A 26404-nucleotide genomic window follows, 5' to 3' on the forward strand; every position below is an offset into this window, starting at 1 on the left:
GGACTCTTTACTGAGAAGACTAGACAGGCCTGTAACCAGAGCTGATCCAGAGAATAGAAGGGTGTGCTGTCTTCCAGGTGCTAAGATACGGGATGTAGACCTGAGGTTGAAAAGGATCCTAAAGGGAACGGGAAAGAATCCCCTAATTATCCTTCATGTGGGAACAAATGATACAGCTAGATTCTCGCTGGAAAGGATTAAGGGAGACTGTGCTTGGCTGGGGAAGACGCTAAAGGAAATCGAGGCTCAGGTGATCTGTGGTGGGATTTTGCCTGTTCCTGGAGAAGGTCAACAAAGGCGTGACAAGATTATGACTATCAACAGATGGCTCAGGCAGTGGTGCTAGAAGGACAGCTTTGGGATGAATGGCCACTGGGAGGCATTCCTGGACAGAGGACAGTTCTCTCGGGATGGACTTCATCTGAGTAGGGAAGGAAACAGACTTCTAGGATGGAGGCTGGCACAACTGATTAAGGGAGCTTTAATCTAGGAATCTGGGGGAGATGGTTGGTTGGGGAATGTCCAGGTAATCTCCATGCCGGATTTTAGCCTTGAGAGGGAAGAAAAGAAAGTAAGAAAGGATACAGCCGTGGGTAGGGGAATGGCTATAAGGAGGAAGGTCAGTGTGGACACCAGTCTAATAGGTTCTGCTGGCTGTGGAATGACTGTGCCTCATTGGGTAAAGAACGTGAGCGAGGCCAAACAGCAAAAATGAAGATGTTTGTACACCAATGCGAGGAGCCTAGGTAACAAAATGGAGGAATTAGAGGTACTGGTGCAGGAAGTGAAACCAGATATTCTCAGGAGAACAGAAACAGGGTGGAATAGTCGTCATGACTGGACTACGGGTGTTGAAGGGTATGTGCTGTTTAGGAAAGACCGAAATAAAGGTCAAGGTGGTGGAGTAGCATTGTCTATCAATGAGGAGGTCGAATGTAAAGAAATCAGCGATGGAATGGAGAAGACAGAGTCCGTCTGGGCAAAAATGACATTGGGGAAGAAATCTACTCGAGCCTCCCCTGGGATAGTGCTTGGAGTGAGCTAGAGACCGCCGGGATCTCATGTGGATATGGATCGAGCCCTCTTTAATGTTTTTAATGAAGTAAATACTCGTGGAAACTGCGTGATCATGGGAGACGTCGCATGCGCTCACAACACAACACACAACCCGTCACACACACACACAAATCACACACAACACATCACACACTGAACAAAACACTCAAGACAACACACACACAACCACGTCTCACACACACACGACACACAACGTCTCACACACAGAGACACGTCTCTCACACACGCCGACACACATGCAAGGCACACGACGGCTCTCACACACGTCCACACACAAACACACGACACATAATGTCGCACACATGCCAACACACACACACACGCCGACACACAATACTGACACACATGAAACTGACAAACACACGACACAGACAACGACTGACACACACACACAAGACACACGACGTCTCACACACACACACAAACATGACGTCTCACACACACACACAACTTCTCTCACATAGGCCCACACATGACACGCCCACACAACACACACCCACACACGCCCACACAACGCACGCAGAACACACGCCCACACACACGACACACGACACATGCACAACACACAACACACCACACGACACGCCCCCCACACACAAAACACAACACACCACAACATATGCCCACGCCGAAAGACACACACCACACACAACTCACGCCCACACACACACACACCCACACCCACCCGCCGACTCACGACGACTCACACACAGCGAGACGGCAAACACACTGACACACATGACGTCTCACACGCCCACGACACGACACTGACTCGTCACACGACACACAAGACGGCAGAGGACACGACACCGAAATCACACCCCGGAGATGACCCCCCGCGGGGGCGAGAGCGGAGCGGGGACGGTCGGGGGAACTCGGTCTCTGGGCGGCGTGTGGGGCCGGTGTGGGCGGGAGGGAAGAGGGCGGCAGGGCCGAGGGCGAGATTCCCAGCCCACGTCGAGCGCTGTGGAGCGAGGGCTCCGGCTCGGCTCTCGCAGCGGCTCTGGCGAGGAATGGTGCCGGAGCTCTCGCCGGAGGGGAACGCGGCAGGAGGGGCCTGAGCCGCTTGGGCCTCTTTCCAAGGAGGCGGAACCAGGCCTCCGCTCTCTGCCCGCTGCAGACCCGGCTGCCAGGTCGGCGCTGCCAGTTCCTCGTCCGCACTCGCCGTCTTCTCATGTGTTCGCCAACTCGCTCTCTCCCCTCTGCTCTCCTGGTGCCGTCTCCCTTTGTAGGACACGGGTAGGTGTGCATTCCCACAGGTGAGGTCTCGGGAGCCATGGAGACGTCGGAGCGGAGGAAAATCATGCAGGGCAGTAGAAAGGCTGCAGAAAGTACCTGAAGAGACAAAGGGAATGAGAAGGGGGAAGTCCAGACTAAGACAGGAGTCTAGTCTGTAAAGAGAAACAACGGGAAGTCTAAGCTACAGAAACTCTTCAAGTTGCCAAAAGACCTTTAGGATGGGAAATGACTTCTTGAATCCAGTCTCTTTAAGATCTTAGGCTTAGTATGTGGGTGTATTTGTATTTGCTTAGCAATCTGCCTTCTTCTGTTTGCTATCCCTTCTAATCACTGAAAATCTGCCTTTTCTAGTGAAACTATTTGTTGTTTATTATTATTATTAAACTCAGTTTGTGCAACGGGTGCTCCGGGAGGAAATGATTTGTGTGTTACTCCAAGGGGCCGCCCGGTGTCACTGTTGCTCCATAAGGGAAATGCTTTGTGCAATACCTGGTTTAGCCACCCACTGTCACTGTTGGTCCAGGAGGGAAATGATTTGTGCAATACCTGAATTGGCCACACAGTGTCCCCATTGCTCCGTGAGGAAATGCTTTCTGCATTACTCCAAGTGGCCACCCGGTGTCACTGTTGGGCCAGGAGGGAAATGATTTGTGCATTGCACTGACTGGCCACCCAGTGTCACTGTTGCTCCGTTAAGGAAATTATTTGTGCATTACCGTGAGTGGCCACCGAGTGTCACTGTTGCTCCATTAGGGAAATGCTTTGTGCAATACCTGGATTAGCCACCCGGTGTCACTGTTGCTCTGTGAGGGAAATGGTTTGTACATTATCTGGATTGGCCACCTGGTGTCACTGTTTCTCCACGATGGAAATGGTTTGTGCAGTACCCTGAGGGGCCACCCAAGACAACACACAGAAAACACGACAGACAACACTGACACACACACACACAACATGACACCGACACACAAAGAGAGAACACTCTCACACACACACAACACAGGACACCGAAAGACACAAACAACATGACACACAAATAAACTGACACACAAAACAGCACACAACAAGACACACAAAAATCACACACAACACACGACACCGACACATACACACACACACACTTGATGACGCACAAAACAGCAGACAACGTGACAAAGAAATCACACACGACACCGACACACACACACAATATGACACACAACACCTCACATGACACACAAAACGGCACACGTGACACACACACACAACACGATGCACAAAACTTCGCACACAAAATATCACACACCCACACACAACACGACACACGATACCGACACACGACACACAAAACGGCACACAACACGAGACACAAAAATCTCACACAACACATGACACCGACACACACAACATGCACACAAAACGGCACACACCGTCACATGCACACAACACGGTATACAACATGGCACACACACACACTCAACACGGACCACAACACGCACACATAAACACATCTCACACACACAAAACAACACACAAGTCACACACACAACACGTCACACGACACACGCAACACGACACACACAGCACGTCACACGGCAGAAGGTTTCATCGAGGAGGAGGATGTCCCGGGGTCCCCGGGCGATGCTCTGGGACTGCTCCCCAGGAAGCCAGGCAGGACTCTGGGGAAGTCTCCTCTCGGGGAGCAGCCTGTCTGCAGGACACACAGCTCCCCCGGCTCCACCTTCCTGGCTCTGACCTCGGAGCCTTCAGCCTCCTCTGCCCCTCCCTGCGCTTCCCACAGCCAGTCCGCCCAGGCGGGGTCCTGGGGGGGCAGAGGGTCCTGCCCCCCAACTCCGCAGTCAGACGGGACTCTCAGCCAGCCAGGAAAACAGAGGTTTATTAGACCACAGGGACATGGTCTAACACAGAGCTTGTAGGTGCAGAGAACAGGACCCCTCAGCCGGGTCCATTTTGGGGGGGGCAGTGAGCCAGACAACCCTGTCTGCCCTTCACTCCATGTCTCCAGCCATCCCCCAACTGAAACTCCCCCCAGCCCCTCCTCCTCTGGGCTTTGTCCCTGTCCCCGGCCAGGAGGGCACCCGATTCCTTTGTTCTCCAACCCTTTAGCTCTCACCTCGCAGGGGGGAAGGGCCCAGGGCATCAGGTGCCAGGAAAGAGGGTGTCGGCCATTCTCTGTGTCCAGACCCCTGCACACACCTGCCCTCCAGAGCTCTGCAACGATCATACACCTTACCCCACCCCCTAGATCCTTAAGAACTGCATAGGGGAAACTGAGGCACCCCCACACAATTCAGAGGAAACATGAAGTCCCGCTTCATCACAGATGACTCCAGGAGGTGAGTTGCTTGCTATCCTACCATGTTTTTCTCTGTCTCTCCTCGAGTGCGTTGGCCATCACACATACTCTGTCTCTGTCTCTGTCTCTGTCTCCGTCTCCGTCTCCGTCTCCTCTCCTCTCCTCTCTTGGTGCCAACAATGACCAGGCCCCGGGTGCCTGGGCCCCAGTGCCCCGCCTGTGCTCCATCTCTTCCTGTATCTGCCTCGCCCCTTCTCCCAGCCCACACTGCCCACCGCTGCCTGGATGATTTCCCCCTCTCCTCCACTGCACCCCCCTCTGTGGGGTCCCTGCCACTCACCGTCTGCCTCCTCTCCTCCACCCCCTCCCCCGCTTCCCCACGGGTCACTCTGGGGCCGGTTTTCTTCACCATCTTCGTGCATGATCAGGAGGACGGGATGGATTGCACCCTCAGCAAGTTCGCAGATGACACTAAGCTGGGGGGAGAGGGAGATACGCTGGAGGGTCGGGATAGGGTTCAGAGTGATTCAGACAAATTACAGGATTGGGCCAAAAGAAATCTGATGAGGTTCAGCAAGGACAAGTGCTGAGCCCTGCACTGAGGAGAGAAGAGTCCCATGCAGTGCCCCAAGTGTGCCATGTCCCCGCCCCGAACCGACCCTCCCGGAGCATCCTCAATTCCATGAAACAGCTGTTCTGTGGTGGGCAGGAAGTGCTGGGAAGGAGGGTGGGGAGTTGCTCAGTGGGGGTGTGTCTCTCTGGGTGGGGTCTGTGTGTGTTTATGCACAAGCTGATTGTGATGTCACGGAGGCCAACAGCAAAGAGTGTTGGGCGTCAGCATTCTTGCCCTGCCGTCAGTCTGCCAACTGGCTTGGTTGACAACGGCTGGTGACCCAAGGAGCTGCTGAGAGACGCGGACCATCCCTCTGTCAACCACTTCTTGAATCAGCTATTTCCACAGGTGTTTGAGGAACAAAAGGATGAGTTTTTACAGAAGGTAATTCCCAGATTCTTTCCCTGCTCATTAGATCGCACACAACAGGTCGGCGCCTCCTTCTCCTCGGGACGGGTGGGGGCGGGTGTGGCAACAGGCAGGTCTCAGCGTTCCCTTTTGATTTGAATGTGGCCATCTCTCAGGTCTCCTCCTGCTTCAGCCGGTCAGGTTCTTTGGAGGCAGATTTAGATGATTTTATCTTTCAGCAGACTAGTCGGGGGGAATTTCCAGGGATAGAACCAAAAGGGAAGATAACAAAACTCGTGTAGAATTTAGATTGAGATCTCCATCAATAGTCTTTCCCTTGGAGTTGCCCCTAATGCACTCCTTGCCTTCAAGTTGGGAATAGAAACCCTTTGTCTCCTGTCATGACTGCCAAAGAAATGTGTAAATGAGGATATTCTATGATTCTATGATTTACACCCATCAGGGGACACTGTCTTTTTGAGGCGGGTGCAGCTGGCTTGGGATGGTGCTGATGATGGATAGAAAACAGGCTGGAGTCAATGACAGATGGGACCACAGAAGGGGAAGGAGAAGGGCATCTCCATAGAAGGTCCTGGGTGCTCAGATACCCCAGTTCTAGGTACCCTGGCCTGTCCCAGAGAGAAAAGACAAAGAGGGGCCCAGCCCCCCGACAGTCATGCCATGGACAAGAATCTGGTTGGGAGTGGGCTGAAGGTTCCCGCTGGACAAAGGGAAGCTGAAGTCCCCCAGCGTCCTGGAATTTAAGCAATGCAAGCTTCAAACCCTGCACGGGTGGGGCCTGAGGGGCACCCGCAGAAGGTTGGGATGGACAGGGGCGGCAGGTTTCTACAATTTTTGGTGGTTTCCAGAATGGGACCAAGTCCTGCCTCCCCGTCCACCTCCCCCCACATCTGCCTAAGGCTCTGGGAGTTTGGGTATGGGAGGGAGAGGGAAAGGGGTTGGGCTCTGGGAGGGAGTTTGGGTGTGGGCTGTGGTTTGCGGCAGGGTGTTGGGGTGCAGGAGGGAATGAAGGGTGCGGGGTCTGGGCTGGGGCAGGGGGTTGGGGTGCAGGAGCAGGTGTGGGGGCAGGCTCTGGGAGTGAATTGGATGTGTGGTGTGGGCTCTGGGCTGGGGCAGGGGATTAGGGTGTGGGAGGGGGTGAGGGGTACAGGCTCTGGGAGGCAGTTTGGGTGCAGGTGTGGGGTCTTGGCTGGGGCAGGGCATTGGGTGCAGGAATGGGTGGGGTGGCCAGGTTCTGGGAGGGAGTTCAGGTGTGGGCTCTGGGCTGGGGGAGGGGGTTGGGGTGCAGGAGAGGGTGCAGGTCGGGCTCTGGGAGGGAGTTGGGTGCAGGGGGTGGGCTCTGGACTGGGGAAGAGGGTTGGGGTGCGAGAGCAGGTGTGGGGGGAGGCCTGTGGGAGGAACTTTGGGTGCGGGATCTGGGTTGGGGTTGGGGGTTGGGGTGCAGGAGGGGGTGCGGGCGCAGGCTCTGGGAGGGAGTTTGGGTGTGGGGTGTGGGCTCTGGGCTAGGGCATGGGGATAGGGTGGAGGAGGGAGTGCAGGGGGTGGACTCTGGGAGGGAGTTTGGGTGCAGGGGGTTGGGGTCTGGGCTGGAGCTTGGGGTGCGGGAGAGAATGAGGGTGCAGCTCTTACCTCAGGGATCTCCCAAAAGAGACCCACACCCCCATCTGGCAGCAGCTCCTAGGTGGGGGGTCTCTGCCCATCGCTGCCCACGGACACCACCCCAGCAGCTCCCATTGCCACAGATGGCAGAGTCGGCCCTCGGGGCGGGGGCAGCGTGTGGAGATCCCCCCATCCCCGGGGCTGCAGGGACGCGCCAGCCGCTTCCGAGACTGGCAGGCCACACGGAGTGTAAGCAGTGTCAGGGTGAGCCTCACCCTGACATCTGGTGGTGAGGTCTGGCAAGTTGTGGAAAAGAACTTCAGGGGCCGATCTCATTTGCATAGGCACACCCACCCCGCCTAGAACGAGGCCATAGCTGCCCAAATGCTCACTTTGGCTGCTGTGGGATCCCCAGTGTCTCTGTTATTGGGGCAGGAAGAATAAATTGTTATTACCCTGATTATGGGAACTGTGCTGGGAACTGTACTTGGCCTTTTGTTATGATGGAGGGACTCACCATCAACTAAGTAGCACTCGCTAGGCAAGGGTCATGGGTTCCAAAACTCTGTGAATTGAGAGAGGGTGGGGACAAGTATTAATACTTGGTGGCATGGGTCCCTTGGTGATGGTCTTATATGCTAATAGCTCTTTCTTTTTTCTTCACTGTGGAATCTCAGAGCTAATTTTGATTCCGTTAGGACTCTAGTTACAGGCTGCGAAGCTCATTTTGGGCTAATGGTGTCCCAGCACTGAGGCTCCCCTACTACAAGCTGACTTCACCAAAGAGCTGAACTGAGTAAGAGCCGAAATCACTGAGCGTTGTGTTCAGTAGTGGGGGAGCCTGAAGATCTATTGTGGAGCAGTTTGCGGGACGGCTGGAGTGCCTCGTGGACAGGCTGGTGGAGCAGTTCGTGGGACGGCGGGAGCTGCTGGTGGGCTGCGGAGCGGAGCTGAGCGAAGCAGTTTGTGGGGCGGCTGGTGGAGTGGAGGGGCAGTGGAGTGCTGTGGGGCGGTCAGCTTCAGATCATGTAAGGTGCCTTTTACCCCCGCCCCCATCTCCACCCAGGTTGGGAGGTAAAGCTCTGCAGATAAACTTTTGAATTTTGGGGCTGCCCTGACCAGGGACAGAGACTTTTGGGTCATTGGACTTTTGGGACTTTGGGTGATTTGGGGTTGCTGGACTCAAGAACCAAAGGGAAAGGGCATGCCCCAATTTGCTTGGGGTGGGTTTTTTTTTTTGCTCGTGGGTTGTGTTATGAATCCTGTTGGTGGTGTTTCCCCAACATAATGCCACATTGTTTCTCTCTGTTATTAAAAGGCTTTTTGCTACACTCAGACTAGGTGCTTGCGAGAGGGGAAGGATTGCCTCTGGGAGGCGCCCAGCGGGGGTGGTACATATTTGTCCCAGGTCACTGGGTGGGGGCTCGAGCCGGTTTGCACTGTGTTATTGGAATGGATCCCCTAGATACTGAACCCGGTCCTTGTTGCTGCCAACTCTGACGGGCAGAAGGGTTACACGGAGCGAGGGTGGGCAGGAAGCCGCCTTAGCCCCCTTGTGCTGCCGGTGATGGCGGTGGGGGTTTCCGGGCCCTTTTAAATTGCCCGGGGGCAGCAGGTGGGGCTGGGGGAGACACCGGGCCCCGGACTTGGGTGGAGCCAGGCCCCCGTGGTCTTATGTTGCTGGAGCACAGGCACCAGGGGCCCAGATGAGGCGCCTCCCCTGCGGCTGGAGGAGCATGGGTGCTAATCCACGTTTTGGCGGGTTGGTTTTTGGAGGGTTAAATGAAGGCAGCCTCTGCTCTGGGCTCGCCCAGTTTCAGGGCCTGACGCTGCTTTGCACAACGATGAATCTCGGAACAGGCCAGCACTGAAATGACGGCAGAACCTGAGGAAGGAAAAGCCTCTGGGTTCGTCTGTGGGCCTTGACGCCGAACGGGAGCCGTAATTTGACTCGCTTTGTGGCTGCGGCCGGTAAAATGTCAGGACAAAGTCGTCCCAGTGACTGTGACACTGGGTTTGAGGCGGCTTTGGTCTTATTAAAATGTAACTAGCATGGAACACTTGTGTTTTTAAAGGTGGCTTCCCCAAGCAATCCCAAGTTGTTCTTCCCAGAGCTGGGTGATGGTGGGCAGCAGGGGATCTCCCCAGTCTGTGGGGGAATCTCTCTGGGCCCTACTGTTAGTTCTCCAGACTTTCTCCCCCTAACCACGCACACCCCTCCCCCACCCATTATCAATGCTTTACAGCGACCCCTCCCTCCCCTTATGGGATACAGCCTCTCGGTGCCAGAGACTGACTGGGGCTCCCCTCTGCATGGCCCCAATGGGGAAGGAAAGGGACCAATGGGGGAGGAAGAAGATGGGCAGAAGGAGTCAAATGGGGCTAAACCAGAATAGAGGAGATTTGCTTCCTGTTAAAATGGACTGGAGTCTCATTGCTGGAAAGCCACACCTTGAGTGAGGTTTGAACCGGCAGCCTTTCAATTGCCAGGCAAAGGTGCGAACCACAGAGACGGATCACGGCCGACTTCCCAGCGCTGTCCAAGGAGCCCCTGCAGGGGTGCAAGTGGTTAGTGCAAAGGGCAATATTGCTGGGGTTGTGAGTTCAAACCTTCCCTGCAGCCCTGGTTTCTATTACCCCATGGAGCTTCCCCAGCTTGCTTGTCCTAATTCACATGGAAAGTGCCATGAGAGGAAGGTCTGAAATGTGGACGTTGGTGCAAAGCTTGGGACCCCCCACCAATGCTGCCATTAGCTGTGGGTGGGTTGCTCAGGGGCAGGGAGAATTGATTTCTTTGCTGCTGAGAAAGCTGCCAGGACAGGTCCGTGGGCACCAGAGCTCCCCGCTTCTTCCAGCACACGCCAGGCTCTGTCACTCCTGGAGGAGGGTCATAGAATCATAGAAGATCAGGGTTGGAAGGGTCCTCAGGAGGTATCTAGTCCTACCCCCTGCCCAAAGCAGGACCAACCCCAACTAAATCATCCCAGCCAGGGCTTTGTCAAGCCTGACCTTAGAAACTTCTAAGAAAGGGGATTCCACCACTTCCCTAGGTAATGCATTCCAGTGTTTCACCACCCTCCTAGTGAAAAGGTTTTTCCTAATATCCAACCTAAATATCCCCCACTGCAACTTGAGACCATTCCTCCTTGTCCTGTCATCTGCTATCACTGAGAATAGTCTAGATCCATCCTCTTTGGGTCCACCTTTCAGGTAGTTAAAAGCAGCTATCAAATCCCCCTTCATTCTTCTCTTCCGTAGACTAAACAATCCCAGTTCCCTCAGCCTCTCCTCATAACTCATGTGTTCCAGTCCCCTAATCATTTTTGTTGCCCTTTGCTGGACTCTCTCCAATTTATCGACATCCTTCTTGAAGTGTGGGGCCCAAAACTGGACAGTGCTCAAATAAATCGGTTAGCCTCTAAGGTGCCACAAGTCCTCCTGTTTTTTTTTTTTAGTTGTTAAAGAAGTGTCAGTAAAAGGTCAGAATGCGGTCGTCTCAGTCCTTCTCTTGAAAAGTGTAAGCTCATTAATTAGTTCGCCACTTCATCAAAAATAAAGGGGACATGCACCAGCCTTTGTCATGTGAGCAACTTTCCCAAGCACTTTGGACAAACTCAGGAGTAAGTATAAAATAGTAAAATAAGTTTATTAACTCCAGAAAGTTAGATTTTAACTGAGTATAAGTATTGGTCACAGAGGTCAAAAGTGGTTACATAACAAATGAAAACAGACTCCCAGTCTAAACTCTAATTTGAATATACTAAGCAAGAATTGGATCAAACAGCTTTTCTCACTCACTGGTTGCTCCAGGCCATGTTGAGTTCTTAATACACAGACTGAATTCCCTCTCAGCCTGAGACCAATCTCTGCAGTTCAAATTCTGAGTCTTCCAGACAATCTTCCAGGTGTTGAGATTGGGGAAGAGACAGGCCACGTGGAGGTGTCTTTGACTCTCATTCATATTTTTTCTCCAGCTGCTAGGTAGATTCTTGCCGTGATGCTGGGGTTAGTTAGCCCCCAATATGGAGCAGCAGTTTGCCTCCTGCACCTTGTGGTAGGCATGTCACAGCTCCTTCATTTTGACCCCGCACGGCAGTGTGTCCCTGTCATGGCCCCTTCCTATCATGCATCACGAAATCTGAGTGCGCACCTCGGGAGTTACACCGCAGAAAGCTGCTTTCCTGTGCAGAAACTTGCCCGTGTAGACAAGCCCGCAGAGGACTTCCATAAGAACGCACGACAGGTCATAGACTGGGTCAGACCAATGGTCCGTCAAGCCCAGTGTGCTACCTGAGAGCGACCAGTGCCAGATGCATTGGATGGAAAGAACAGAACAGGCTTGTTGACCTGCAAGGTGAGGGTCTTTCACCTTTATATTTAACTTAATTGTTGTCGATTCCTACTTATCCTATATCTAACTACCCCTCCTCTGAGGTCTCTGGGCAAATCAGGTGTGAACCACTCCTTTGACACAGACGTGTCCCAATCCAGCTGAATTGAGGCAGAATTTGGGCCAATGTCAGTTTGGAAAAGGCCTGCTTCACCCAGCAGGTTTCTCAAAGTATCCGTTGCTGTGAACCGCATGTCGTGTGGATGTGCCAACTCCAAAGATAGCAAACTGAAAAAAAAAAAACCTCAAAGCCCGTTCTGAGGTTTCCAGAGCCAGGCCTGAGGGTTAAAGAGCTGTGCTCAAAAGGACAAGGGGGCTCAGCAGCGATAAAAAGAACTAGTTGCAAAAACAAAACAAAAATTACATGGAAAAAAAACAACCAAACAACAACCACCCAGAAAAGCTCCCATCGCTCGCCCGTCACCATTGTAGATCTTGACATCTCCTGCCTAATGTGACATCTTTGCTTTGCGAACAAGAGCCCTGGGGAACTCTCTGACTCTTTCCCTCTCACTGGGGAAAAGGTTCCACACCTTGTCTCAAGTAGTTTTCCTCCAAACAGAAGATTTATTTTAAAATTTACCAAATAAATTCCATTTGAAATAGAAATCATTCCAGTTTATACTGGGTCTCTATTCTCGTACATGCTATTTCTCTCACATTTTCCCCCAAACCTCATTCCTTTGGAGTCAGGTTTTTATTGCAGGATTAGCCACCTTTTGCTATTTTGTAGGAGGGGGCTAGAAGAAAACCTGAATTATACTGTAACACTGAAAGTTATCACAGAATCAGCCTCTTACCTTACACTAATAAACTTCGTGTGCAATTTCCTTGTTGCTGGTAACAATTTCTTCAAAGATTACAAACTATAAACCTTTAGGGCAGTTTTCTCTTAATTCCCATTTTCACCCAGTGAGCTCTGTGTGAAGTCACATTCGACCATAACCTAGGAGCCTTCCATTTCTGAGGGTTCATTTCTCCCTGGGTCTTCTCCCAGAAGTGTGGGTGGAAGGGGTCTCACACTACGGGGGAAGGCTGCATCATGAGAAAAACCACCTGTGCTCTACTTTCACACTTTCTAATCTTTCAGAGTAGCAGGAGGTGGAAAAGTGAGACACATGCATTAGACTCAAGAGCAAAACTAAGAGACCAAACCACAGACTCTGGACTCAGCATTCATGTATCCTGCAGTCTGAACTTGGAATCTGTTACATTCCCTCATTGGCTACCATCATTTAACCAACACAGAAGTGCATCTTGTCCAGCAAGGCAGCCAGTTTGGGACCCATAGGCATGGCATGGCTCTGAAGGAATCAGCTGTTTCTCTCTGTGCTTCAGGAAACTTGGGATCCAAATGGTAAAAGACAGTTGTTCCCAGTTTCATCATGGCATCCTTTAGAAGTGTGAGCAATTCTAAAAACAGTTTACCTTGGCCACAGGTCACCATAGCATCCATCTCTGGGGTGAAAATCAACCACTAAAACCTCTCATTTCTACCTGAGTTCTTGTCAAATCTTTGACCTTAGTTGTAGCAATTTTACACGGCTCTGGCGTAGAATTCTTCACCAACCACACGACATACCAGTAGCGATACTGAGGTAGAGCTCCCCCAAATATGCCCTTTTGTTTCTTTAATCTGGTGCAACAGATTTAAATAAGGGACTAAATTCAGGTGCGGCTTAGAATCCCTCTAAGACACCAAATGTCAGGTATCTACTCAAAATGGGTGTCTTTCTGCAGCTCTATCACATTCCTCATGGATGTCATTTCCTACACATTTACAGCATCTCCCAGGAGTGAGCTGAACAGAAATGTCACTTCCATTTTTCCCATCTCTACCTAGGAAGGGATTGCATTTCCCAAATAAGAGGCAACATGCACCTGATTAGGAAGGGAAGATCTTCAGGAGCAACCTCCTGCAGGGCATGGGCCACAACTGCTTTGGGAGGCAAATGAATGGGTCTTTTGCTTAGTTCCAAATCATTTACTAGAGAATCCTCTTCCCAGCCCCTTTGGGAAATATTGACCTTACCACTTGAAGAACAGGGGGATAGAGATGGTGATGGAGAATCCCTCTGATTTACCCTATGTTCTTCTGTTGTTACAGAGGGGAAAAGACATTTTTCCCTCTCCCTTCCCTATTCCTGCTCTTTGTTATACTTCAATATATTTTAAGGGAGGAAAACGGTAGTAAAAATATCTGCCTTCAGGAAAACCTGAAGCAACAGCGCTCTGATGAACTGTGACAACTGGGAATGAAACAATATGTTCCTGGTGGGGGAACTTGATGACTAACAATTGTTTTTAAATGGGGGAACAGTATAGCTGTGATGCTCAGGGTTTGTTTAGACTAGGAAAAGTGATGGAGTTTAGGTCAGGTCAAGGGGAAAGCTAATGCCAACCACTGCACCTCGGCTGCATCTGCACGACAACTGTAATTGTCTTTTAACACCAAGATGACTAACTTGAGCAGCCAACGCCATCTACAGTCCTAATGGATGTATGGCACGGGTAGTTTTTGCCTCAGTGTAGCTTGTTGGGAACAAACCTCTCTCCCCCACCTGGATGATGAACATTCCTGGCTGGAGGGACACACGCTCCTTCGACTCAAAAGGAAAGGAGTTGATAGAAAACATCACAGGACTGACCCCAAAGAAGGGTGAGCTGCAAAAAGCAGAAGCAGGCAACTCATCTGGGGGAGCTGAGTAACCACGGTGAAGATGGGGCACAGATCACTAAGTGGGAATTTGCAAATGTGATTTTTTTCTTAAAAAAAAAAACCTTTGGCCAGCCCTAGTCAAGGCATTTGTTAGAGATCACTCCTATGTGGATTTTCTGATGTCTAATAAGGGTTGAGCGCTGATTGAAGCGTTTCCCACACTCAGAGCACATGTAGGGGGTCTCTCCTGTGTGCGTTCTCTGATGTGTGATTAGGGTAGAGCTCTGATTGAAGCTTTTCCCGCACTCAGAGCACGTGTAGGGCCTCTCACCAGTGTGGATTCTCTGATGTGTGGTAAGGGCTGAGCTCCGATTGAAGCGTTTCCCACACTCAGAGCATCCATAAGGCTTCTCACCTGTGTGGATTCTTCTATGTGTGGTCAGTACAGAGCTCCGATTAAAGCTTTTCCCGCACTCAGAGCATGTGTAGGGCCTCTCCCCTGTGTGGATTCGCTGATGTGAGAGGAGGGATGAACTGTCAATGAAGTGCTTCCCACACTCAGGGCATCCGTAAGGTTTCTCACCCGTGTGAATTTTCCGATGTGTAATAAGGTGTGAGCTCTGCTTGAAGTGTTTCCCACACTCAGGGCATCCATAAGGTTTCTCACCCGTGTGGATTCTCTTATGTGCAATGAGATGCGAGCTCTGCTTGAAGCATTTCCCACACACACAGCATCCGTAAGGTTTCTCACCCGTGTGGATTCTCTGATGTGTGAGAAGGTCCAAGCTCCCTTTGAAGCTTTTCCCACACTCGAGGCATGTGTAGCGTGTTCCTTCCAAGTTCATTCTCTCACGTGTAATAAGGTCTGACTGGCTACCGAAGTTTTCCTCTGGCCTCTGCTGACTCTCACAGGCTTTTGTTTTTTCTGGGCGTGCACAGCTCCCAGAATCATTCCCTTTGGACCTTCCTGACAACATCCCATGGGCTTCTACTCGCTCCGCATCTTCCTGCTGGGGCTCCTCCTCGTTTTCACTCACCATCCCAACACCTGACGGGAGACCGAGAGAATCCAGACGTAAGTCTCTGCCTGCGCCAGAGAGAAAGGAAATCTCAGAGAGAAGAATGGGAAAAGGGATGAAGGAACCAAAATGTGTACAGGACAGATCAAACCTATCAGGAGCTGATTTTCCCTTAAACCTTCCCCAGAGGAGAGAAAGGAAGGGATCAGTTCTGGGTCCGTATCTCAGAAGAAATCTCAGGGGACAGCGAGATTGGGGAGGGACCTGCTGCCAGTTCTCAGTCAGGATAGGTGGGAAGCCATGAGTGACCTCTGCCTAACGATTCTACATCTGCAGGGAACAATCCTGAACTTGGAGAGCTCACAAGGTCTTTGTAGGGCATCCCAAATGTTTCCTGTATTCACCGACAGTTTTGGCGTTGGTTTAACCAATGCCTCACCTATGCAGGCAGCTCTCGGGAGCACTTTTTTCTTAGAGTCATGAAGGTCTGGGACGCACGACTCCTCCCCTCGTTCCAGCTGCGAGATCACATCAGTTCTGGAAACTGGAAACCCTGCTCAAGGCAAAGAAAACAAGGGAGGTCAGTGGAATTTGTGGGATACTTGTCACAAAGAATATTCCATGCTTTTAAGCCCAGCTCACTTTTAAGTAGTAACGTCCCAAGGCCGGCTTCCTTGGCTCAAAGTGCCAGGAGATGATTATTATAAATCATATTCATTACCTTAGTGCCTAAGGGCCAACTAACAGTGGGTCCTCATTTTGCTAGGCACAGTACAAACCGAGAAGCGTTGATGGCCCGTGTCCTGAAAAAGTTACAATCTAAATAGACAAGGCAGACACAGAATGGGGGAAGGGGTAGAACCCACCAGCAGAGTGAACTCCGTGAAGGCAGAGTGGCAGATCTGATCAACACAGGCCTAGATCTTGAGACTATCGGATTTAATGTTACAACCAAGGCCAGTGTTTTCCAGAAATTGTCGCTAGGACTGCATTTTTTCCCAAAATTACTCTTTGTTTGTGGAAACACCGTTAATATCCCGAATTGCTGATCAGAGGGTGGGTGGGGCATGCAGGGTCACAATCCCCCAGATTTCTCCCTGGAGACACCCGTCTCCTCCCCAGGGCACAGGCTGGCTGCGGTTGAGACTTGATGCCAATTTCTTCCCTCCTCATACAAGTCTGGGATCGGCAGTGGGACGCCAGGCTCTCTCATCATGCTGCAGAGAGGACGGCACTCACAGCTGCTCGCGGCCGTGTCCACAGCACCTCTCCCCTGCTCATTTCCCCTGTACACAGCTGGTTCATGCCCCGTCTCTCCAACGCACAGCTGGTTCTAGGCTCCTGTCCCCTCCCCACAAGGCACTTTCAGGCTTTAAAGGATTAGATATTGCTCACGTTTGTCAATTACTCTCTTTTCATTGCCTGCAAACTCTTGCCCTAATTATGACTGTTATCTGTATATCTAAGACAGCCCTTGAAAGCATGAATTCTTCACAGACTATGATGCCGAGATGCGCCACATGATACCAGGAAGGGCTGCGGGATGGGTTTCCTGTGCAAGCTGGTATCACTACAGGGTGATGAATGCCAGATCTCAAGGCTGGTTATGCAGAGCTCCACCTTTTGAAGCTTTACCCAACGCAGAAAGGGGAAGTGACGGATTTCCCCTCATTCAGGAGACTGAAGACGACAGACTTTTGGGGGATAAACAGCTGAGTTTGAGCTGACTGAGGGGGGTCTTTCTGGGCTACAAACTCACAGGACCTGATAACCACCAAGAGGTAACCCTTTAAGAAAGGTTTTAATACACTTTGGAACCGATCAGGGTTTCCCATGAGGACCGCTGAGGGAATGAAGGTAAACACGCATTTGGATGCTCTTCTTCTTTTATGAGAACGGGAACAGGAAGGGCAGGGATATCACTGAATGCAGGATCTCAGCAGGACGAGGTGTCAGGATAGCACCATATTGCAGCCCATTGGAAAACATAATCCCAACTACACATACAAAATGATGGGCTCTAAATGAGCTGTTTCCACTCAACAGAGGGATCTTGGAGTCACTGGGCACAGTTCTCTGAAAACATCAACACAGTGTGCCACGGCAGTCAAAAAGCAAAGAGAATATTGGGAATCATTCTGAAATGGATAGATAAGAAGACAGAAAATATCCTATCGCCTCTATATAAACCCATGGTACACCCACATCTCGAATACTGCCTGCAGATGTGGTTGCCCCATCTCAAAAAAAGATATATTGGAAAAGGTTCAGAAAAGGGCAACCCAAATGATTACAGGTATGAAACTCTTCTCTACGGGGAAAGATTAAAAAGACCGGGACTATTCAGCTTGGAAAAGAGACAAAGGGGGGATATGAGAGAGGTCTATAAAATCAAAACTGCCGTGGAGAAAGTAAATAAGGACGTGTCATTTACTCCTTCTCATAACACAAGGACTAGGAATCACCCAATCAAATTAATAGGCAGCAGGTTTATAAGAAACAAAAGGAAGTATTTCTTCACACAACGCACAGTCAACCTGGGGAACTCCTTGCCAGAGGACGTTGTGAAGGCCAAGATTACAATAGGGATACAAAAAAAAAAACAAAAAACACCATGAGAAATCTATTGAGGACAGGTCCGTGAATGGTTATTAGCCAGCATGGGCAGGGATGGTGTCCCTAACTTCTGTTTGTCATAAGCTGTGAATGGGTGACAGGAGATGAATCACTTCATGATTCCCTGTTCTGTTCATTCCCTCTGGGACACCCGGCGCTGGTCACTGTCGGAAGTCAGGACACTGGGCTAGATGGACCTTTGGTCTGTCCCAGTGTGGCCATTGTTAAATACCAGGGAACCTAGTGAGTCCAGTGCAATGGGAGGGAGTAGGAAAATCCCTGGCTGTGGAGAACACTGGGAAATTAGAAACTATCATTCAGAAGTAACAGACTCTAAATAGTCTAGAAAAGCAGAATGTGAAAAATAAGAATCGGGGTCATGTGACTTCAGGAATGAGGGACTCAAAAAACCAAGTCTGCAGAGAAGGTAGATTGTGGCTATTGCACATGGGGATGAGGGGAGCAACTCTCCAGGTCTCAAGGATTTTCACCAGCAACCGAGGCCATTGTCCCATGCACGGGGCAATCCGGAGCAGTGAGGAGTTGTGTCATCTGTAATCCTGGCTGAGTTTCAATGTTCTGCTGCTGGAGCTCCCTTGTCTGGATTCCCCCAGCCAGCATTCAAGGTCTGTGTGATCAGTAACCCTGGACCAGCCGCTCTGACCCCAGCAGCCTGCTTCTTACACCCCAAGCACATTCTGGTCTGGGTGGAGAAGGCTCAGGGTTTGAGAGAAGGCCAGGGGTAGGAAGCTTCTGCTCGTTATGCTGGACCTAACCCCCCGTTTTACTTGTGCAAACAGGAGATATTTGACACTGTGCGATTCTGCTCCTGTGCTCTCTTCCCACAGCGTTCAGCAGCAGGGGAGGGTCGCTGGTCGTGTGTGTGTCACTGGCATGCTGGGGTGATGCTGGAACAGGACAGAGCAGAGGTGGCATTGTGGGGGTGGCGTGAACCTCATCACTTCCGTTCCCCTTCCAAGAACCGAGGGGACAGGAATCCTTACCCAGCGAGGTCACATTCTCATAGGTCTCCTGCATGACGTCTCTGTAGAGGGCTCTCTGAGCGGGGTCCAGCAGAGCCCACTCTTCCCTGGTGAAATACACAGCTACCTCCTCGAAGGTCACCGGCCCCTGAAAGAGCCAGAGCCCCACACTCACAGCCCCACTATTCGTGGGGGAGAGGAGACAATCAAACGGAAACTCTGGGTGGACCGCAGCCAACAGAGTCCCACCCCCACCCCACTCAGAGCACCCAGGAAACACCAGGGTGAGGGGGCGAAGAGACACCCCTCCTCTCTCCCAGGAGATCAATCACACACCTACTAGCCACAGACTGATACCGGAGATGCTGCCCCGAGCAGGGTCTAGGGAGAGATCTCTTGTAGGAAGCCCAACACCCTCCTCCTTGTGAAAAGAAAAGGAGGACTTGTGGCACCTTAGAGACTATCCAATTTATTTGAGCATAAGCTTTCGTGAGCTACAGCTCACTTCATCCGATGCAAACTGTGGAAAGTGTAGAAGAGCTTTTTATATACACACAAATCATGAAAAAAATACCTCCTCCCACCCCACTCTCCTGCTGGTAATAGCTTATCTAAAGTGATCACTCTCCTTACAATGTGTATGATAATCAAGGTGGCCCATTTCCAGCACAAATCCAGGGTTTAACAAGAACGCGGGGGGGCGGGGGGGCAGGAAAAAACAAGGAGAAATAGGTTACCTTGCATAATGACTTAGCCACTCCTAGAGCTGGATATGAAGCAGGGGAATCTCCCCTAAGCCTGACTGGTGGCTTCCCCCTTCGTATTTCAAGGCACCCGCTGGTTAGTTGGGTCAGGCTCCAGCACTACGAGTCTGGTCCTTTTTCCCAGCCCCATCTAGGTAGGTTATTTTCTGTTCACCAGATTGGAGCATTTCCACCTCCGAACCTCATGGGTCTCTTCCCAGAATCTAGGCCACTTATTAAACAACTCCCAGCAGGTCTGCCACCCCCTGGCCTCCTCCCTTTCTCCACCCTGTGCATTTCCTGCCCTGCTCCAAACTCCAAACCAGATGGTGCAAACCTTCCCCTCTCTCGTGTATTTCCTGTCCCTCTCCCTCCTGCAGGAACAGATCAGAACCCCCCACAATAATCCCTACCTGAGCTGGCTCCTCTGCAGCCATGTCGCTCCCTTGTCCCATGGGAGGACGGGATGAACCGGAAGGAAACATGAGCGTCGTTCTGCAACCTAGCCAGGCAGGAAGGGCTGTTGTGGAAGTTTAGGAACGGGAATTCGTTCGTTTCACATCACGCTTCCCCCAGGCTCTTTCCCTGCAGAGCGAGATCCGAGATTCTGCCGTGCTGAGAAAATGCTCAATCTCTGGATTACAGCAGAGACCTGGCCCCTCCTGCCAGGCTAGGCCCACAGACACACTTTTAACCTCCTTTCTCCCTCCCGCATCCCAAAACAAAGTCTCTGAACGCAATCCTAGAAAAAAGCAGAACCAAAGGAGTCCCTTTCGAGGATTCCCTCTGACACTGACCCCACGGCAGCCACACCCCAGCAGGAGGGACATGGAGTCAGGAACTGGGTTTTCCTCTCTCTCATCCTCGTCTTGTCCACAGGAAAGTGATTCTCCCCACAGTGCAGTAATACATCTGTCTGGGCAGATGAGAGAGCTGGAAATCTCTTTCAAAACTCTTTTATCCCACGGACCCTGTCAGTCTCTCTATCTCCTTTTCCCTGTGCCCTCTCCATGCCTGTCTGCTAGGAAACTCTCATTCCTGGGTTGTTTGCTCCCCCATGGCTGGATTTGCTCCTGCAAATGGCAGGAGAAATGGGGTGGGGGGCTGTTTGCCTGGGATTTCCCCATTGCCTGCCTAGGACCCCCACCTGCCCTCCACCAGGATCTGCCAGCCCATTTGCCTGGGACCCCCTCCTCCAACCAGCAGGGCCCCCTGACGCTTTACAGGAGGACCCCTCACTCTGCGCCAGGGACCGCCCCACCACAGCTCTGTGCACTGGGCATGGCAATGGTCCCAGGAGCCAGCTGGGCAATCCCAGACAGAGCCCCTGGCACAGCACCAGGCAGCATCTAATCCCCTGCCCCACCTGCCCAAGAGACCCCCACCCCCACTGGTCTCCAGCCAACAGGCCCCCAGCCATACCCACCTCCAGGACCCATAGCCTTAGGGCTGGGCACATCAGAACTACTCCCCGAAACCCCAAACCCTCCAGAACCCACCAACATGACTAGGGCCCCCCCTGCCCAGCCACCCAGAGGCCTCCCCCTACCACAATGCCCCTTCAGCTCCTGCTGCAATCTCCCCACACAGACACCTGCCCCCACCAGCAACAATGTTCCCTCACAGTGTCTGGTAAGTGGATAGAAAGTTATCACCACCCCCTGCTGGCCAGTCACACAGGCAGAGGGAGCCCCGGGGGACGCCTCTTTAACAGGAGAAGGGAAGCCATGGAGGGCTAAAATAAGTAAGACATTTCCATGCTCTGTCACTAGCAAATAATGGCCACCGTGGATCCACCCCAGAGTTGGCTACAGCTTTGCACTGCGGGAAGCCCCCCCCGAATGGACACCCTTTGTCATGGGGTTTGGGATACTTCTGGACCCACGCTGTACTCAGAGGGACCTCCTCATCCCATGCCAGCTGGAGAAAAGAAAAGGGTCCAGCCAACTCTCCTGTTACCAACTGGGAACACCCATCCCCCAAACAGGGGGAGGCCCTTGGCTTTGATGGGTATTGAATATATGGCTAGTCTCTTTTATCAGTAAACATTTTTAACAGAGAGAAAGGAGGGAACAAGTGATTCTCAAAGGAGAGGGAAAGTTGATCATTGTTGCAGGGGGGTAAATTTCCCAGCCAGGATGGAGAAGGACTCAGGGTGACAGGTTCCCCCCAAAGAAGGACAAGTTGCTAGGATTTAGAGACATGGGGAACAGCCCCAAACCCAAGAGGATTTTTAATTGACATTTGATAATGACATCTTAAGAGGGAAACCTGAGATTTGAGATCAGTGTTCAGAAATGAAAGAGAAAGGGTGGAAATCTGAGGGATTTTGGATCCAGGAATCTGAGGAAAGGTGTAAATCTGAGATTTTCGTCGTAATTTATCATTACAGAGACAGGGAAAGCTCTCAGGGGCATATTCAATTAGAAGTAGACAACTAGAGTAAAAGTGGGGCAAACGTTGAGGGTATTTTTGAGGAATCTTTGAGACGTACAGAGAAAACGTGTCACAAACTACGTAACTGAGAACATGGGATAAACGCCAAGACCGGGGGGGCTTTTATGTGGCTATTAAAGAACTAGCTGGAAAAGGGGGGACCGTTTGTGATATAAAATCCAGCCTGTCCAATACAGAAGCAGAAAGTGATGGTCCCCCCCACTCCACGGCCCCCGTTCACCTGGGCAGCAGGGAGCCCTCTGAGGGGCTGACTGGAGGGGGCGGGGGGGGGAGCTGGAGGGCTCCCTGGGGGCGGGGAGGGGGCGGCAGTGGGGGATGGGCAGGTAGGGGGCAGAGAGTCACTTTCCTGCCCCCCCCGCCCAGCGCTCCCCCACCGGGGTCTCCCACTCACCGGAGCACGGGGGGGTTAATGACGGGCCCCACCCCGCACAGACCCCGGAGGGGAGCCGCAGCTGCTCCTCCTACAGATCCGACACGAGGCAGCGCCTGGTCTGCTCCGGGCTCCGCCCCCAGACGCTGCCCCGCCTCCTGTCTGCTCCATGCCCGGCCCCCTGGCGCTGCCCCGCCCCTGTCTGCTCCAGGCCCCGCCCCCTGGCGCTGCCCCGCCCCCGGTCTGCTCCAGGCCCCGCCCCCAGGCGCTGCCTCGTGTCGGGTCTCTCGGAGGAGCAGCTGCGGCTGCGCTCCGGGGTCTGTGCTGGGGGGGCCCGTCATTAACCCCCCCGTGCCCGGCCGGGGGGGGCTTTCTCCAGCTGGGACCAGCCCCTGGCTCTGCCCGCCCCCGACCCGGTGAGTGGGAGACCCCGCGGGGGGGGGAGCGCTGGTGGGGGGGCAGGAAAGTGACTCTCTGCCCCCGGCACGGCTGGGATTGGGGGGGGCAGAGACTGGGGCCCGGCGGGCGGGGTCCCTTGGGGGGTGTTGGGGGGAGAAGCCGGAGTTGCGTGGGGGGGGTTGAATTGTCTCTGTGCAGCCAGGAAATTCCCGGGGGGGAAGTGGGGGGCGGCGGGGGAGTTAATTGGATCCCCTTCCCCCCCCACGGGCACAAATGCCCCGCAGTTTTCCCCTTTTCCCTCTCGGTAGCTCCCACCTGGTTGTAAACTCCCCCCCACCCCCCCATTGATCCGCTCTCTGGTCTCCCTGATCCCCCCCCCCGTCTCTCCCTCCTCCTCACATGTCCATTGAAACTCCCCTCCCGTGGGGGGGGCGGGATTTCCCTCCCCCCGTTTTATCCGCAGCGATTTGTCCCGTTGTCGGTGGGAAGTTGGACCCCGGAGCCATCCCCCAACCTGGCTGCCCCGGCGTGGGGGTGGGAGGAGACGCCGGGTCTCTGCCGGGGCGGGGAAGGGAGGGGACGTGTCCCCCATGGGGCTGCCCCCGATCCCGGCTTCCCAGTCCCACTTGATGCCCCCAACTGCCGCACCGTTGCCCCCAGCCCCCACCTGTCCCCCACCTGCCCATCCCCCACTACCGCCCCCTCCCCTCCCCCAGGGAGCCCTCCAGCTCCCCCCCCCCCGCCCCCTTCAGTCAGCCCCTCAGAGGGCTCCCTGCTGCCCAGGTGACCGGGGCCGGGGGGACGACGAAGATCACTCTCTGTTTATGTTTTGGATAGGCTGGATTTTATATGACAAACGGTCCCCCTTTTCCAGCTAGTTCTTTAATAGCCACATAAAATCCCCCCCGGTCTTGGCGTTTATCCCATGTTCTCAGTTGCGTAGTTTGTGACACGTTTTCTCTGTACGTCTTAAAGATTGATAAAAAAAGTTTGCCCCACTTTTACTCTAGTTGTCTACTTCTAATTGAATATGCCCCTGAGAGCTTTCCCTGTCTCCGTAATTATAAATTACGACGAAAATCTCAGATTTACACCTTTTCTCAGATTCCTGAATATGGATCTAAAACGTTTGCCAATGTTGCCCATTTCTATTCATTGACCAAATAGTGGTGGGAAATACACTCAGCTTTTACCTCTGTGACAAAGTGGGACTGTTCTTAATGTTCTTAATGTTTCCTCTGAATAGTGTGGGGGTGCCTCAGTTTCCCCTAGGCAGTTCTTAAGTATCTAGGTGGTGGGATAAGGGTGTATGATCATTGCAGAGCCCTAGAGGGCAGGTGTGTGGAGGAGTCTGGACACAGAGAATGGCCGACACCCTGTTTCCTGGCCACTGATGGCCTGGGCCCTTCCCCCCTGCAAGGTGAGAGCTAAAGGGTTGGAGAACAAAGGAATCCGGTGACCTCCTGGCCTGGGAAAGGAACCAAGCCCAGAGGAGGAGGGGCTGGAGGGAGTTTCAGTTGGGGGCTGGCTGGGACATGGAGTGAAGGGCAGACGTGGTTGTCTGGCTCACTGCCCCCCCCAAAATGGCCCCAGCTGAGGGGTCTTGTTCTCTGCACCTGCAAGCTCTGTTTTAGACCATGTTCCTGTCATCTAATAAACCTCTGTTTTACTGGCTGGCTGAGAGTCCCGTCTGACTGCGGAGTTGGGGTGCAGGACCCTCTGGCTTCCCCAGGAGCCCTGCCTGAGCGGACTCGCTGTGGGAAGCGCATGGAGGGGCAGAGGATGCTGAATGGTCCGAGGTCAGACCCAGGAAGGTGGAAGCCGGGTGAGCTGTGTGTCCTGAAGACAGGCTGCTCACAGAAAGGCGACTGCCCCAGAGTCCTGCCTGGCTTCATGGGGAGCAGCTCCAGAGCATCGCCCAGGGACTCCGTGACAACTGGTGGCAGGGGTGGGATGTACTGCACCCCGTGGACAGCGCTTCCTGCAGTAAGTGACTGGGGAGCAGTAAAATGAAGGGGGATTGACGGGGACCAGACGTGCTGAAGATTCAGAGAGAGACAGTTTCAGGGGGCGGTTAACTCCTGGAAGTGTGTGACCAGAGAGAAGGACTTTTGCAGTAACAGGGTTCCCCTGGGGACTGCAGCGAGCGGTCCCAGGGACGGAGGAGTCTGCCGCTCGACCCTGACAAAGAGGGGGTGATCTCGAGAAGGGCTGGCACACTAGGGGTTCTCCCTGGAAACCGTGGGGAGCTGAGAGCACACAGGCCTGTGAGTCCACAACTTGGGAAGGGCGGAGTGAGGGCCTGTCACCGTCTCCTGAAGAAGGACATTGTAACCCTGTGCAGAAAGAGAGGGTTGAGCGTTGGAAAGTTCACCAAAGCACAGTTAATCGTGCAGCTGGAGGAGGATGACCACTCTAAGGGACAGATTCCTGACCCGAAATGGGGCTATAGCAGGATCTGGGAGCAGCTGGAGTGGTGGCCAGGCATCCCCAAGACTCCTGTCCCCGACCAGATGAGGGTCTTCACGATCGGGTTCCCCATCCGGGGATCGGAGTCGGACAGGATTGGAGCTGAGTCTGAGAGAGCAAGAGGACCGTGGGAGACAGCGAGAGCCCGAGAAAGAGCTGCAGAAGCAGCAGCAGCATGAACTGGTGATGGGGGAGTGGAGAGGCCTAGGGGACCCCCCAGGGGTGAGTGGGGATAGACCCCGGGGGGCCAGTTCCACAGGGAACCTCGAGCCTAAATTGCTGCCCCTGGTTAAGGAGCGGGGGGATGTGGATGCCCACCTCACTGCCTTTGAGCAGGCTGGAGATTTGAACCGGGGGACCCTGCGGAAAAGCCCCGGTGTCTAGCTCCCTTGCTGGGTCCCAAGGCCGTAGACTCCGTCAGCCAGATGGGTGGGGAGGTGGACAGGCTCCCACTTCTGGTCCCAACCTATATGTCTGTGTGGAGTTTCCTTGGGCCAGGCCCCTCAGACCCCCAGTGGGAGCAGAAGGTGATGGTGAATGGGGAGATGTTCCTGGGGTGGCGAGATCCTGGGACAGAGAGAACTGGTGTCAGGCCCCTGGTGGTGCAGCCTCAGAGGCTGAGGGGCTGTGTGAGCTGGGTGAGGGTCCCAGGGACGAAGCCCCTCGCCCTGCCTATGGCCCAGATCCCTGTGCAGACCCAGGAGGGGTGAGGCTGGCTGGTCGTTAGGGTTCTCCAGGACACCAGCTGCAAGACCCTGTTATGGGGTGACTGTGTCTCTTTGGGACATGATCCAGGCCGTACTCCTGTAACTGCCAAGGGTTTGAATCCAGGGAACCAATCGGTGGAGAGGGAAATGGTCAGTGCAAATGCAGATGACCTGGCTGGCAGCAGGGAGGAGCGGCTAGGCTCAAGCTATCTGCCTGACTTTAACCAGACCCCTGGAGTTGGGTGGGACAGAGAGATGCTCCCCGCCCCCTTTGCACACCGGAGAGGGGGCTCACGCTGGCTCTGGTGCTGTGAGGAAAGCAGCGAGCTCACTGCCTACCCCCACTGGGACAGCAAGGGCAGTGCTGAGCAAGGGGGGAGCTGAGACCCCAGCTGAGTG

General features: G+C 53.2%; 1 protein-coding gene across 1 annotated transcript in view; it reads right to left on the reverse strand.

Moving 5' to 3' along the window:
• Nucleotides 1–26404, reverse strand: part of LOC140904590 (uncharacterized) — a 565656-nt gene that overhangs the window by 497918 nt on the left and 41334 nt on the right. Inside the window, 1 exon segment of the mRNA XM_073327022.1 lies at nt 14404–15051. Within this exon segment, the coding sequence (XP_073183123.1) occupies nt 14404–15051 (648 nt within the window).

This window comes from Lepidochelys kempii, unplaced genomic scaffold, assembly GCF_965140265.1.
Source record: "Lepidochelys kempii isolate rLepKem1 unplaced genomic scaffold, rLepKem1.hap2 scaffold_37, whole genome shotgun sequence".
Lineage (NCBI taxonomy): Eukaryota > Metazoa > Chordata > Testudines > Cheloniidae > Lepidochelys > Lepidochelys kempii.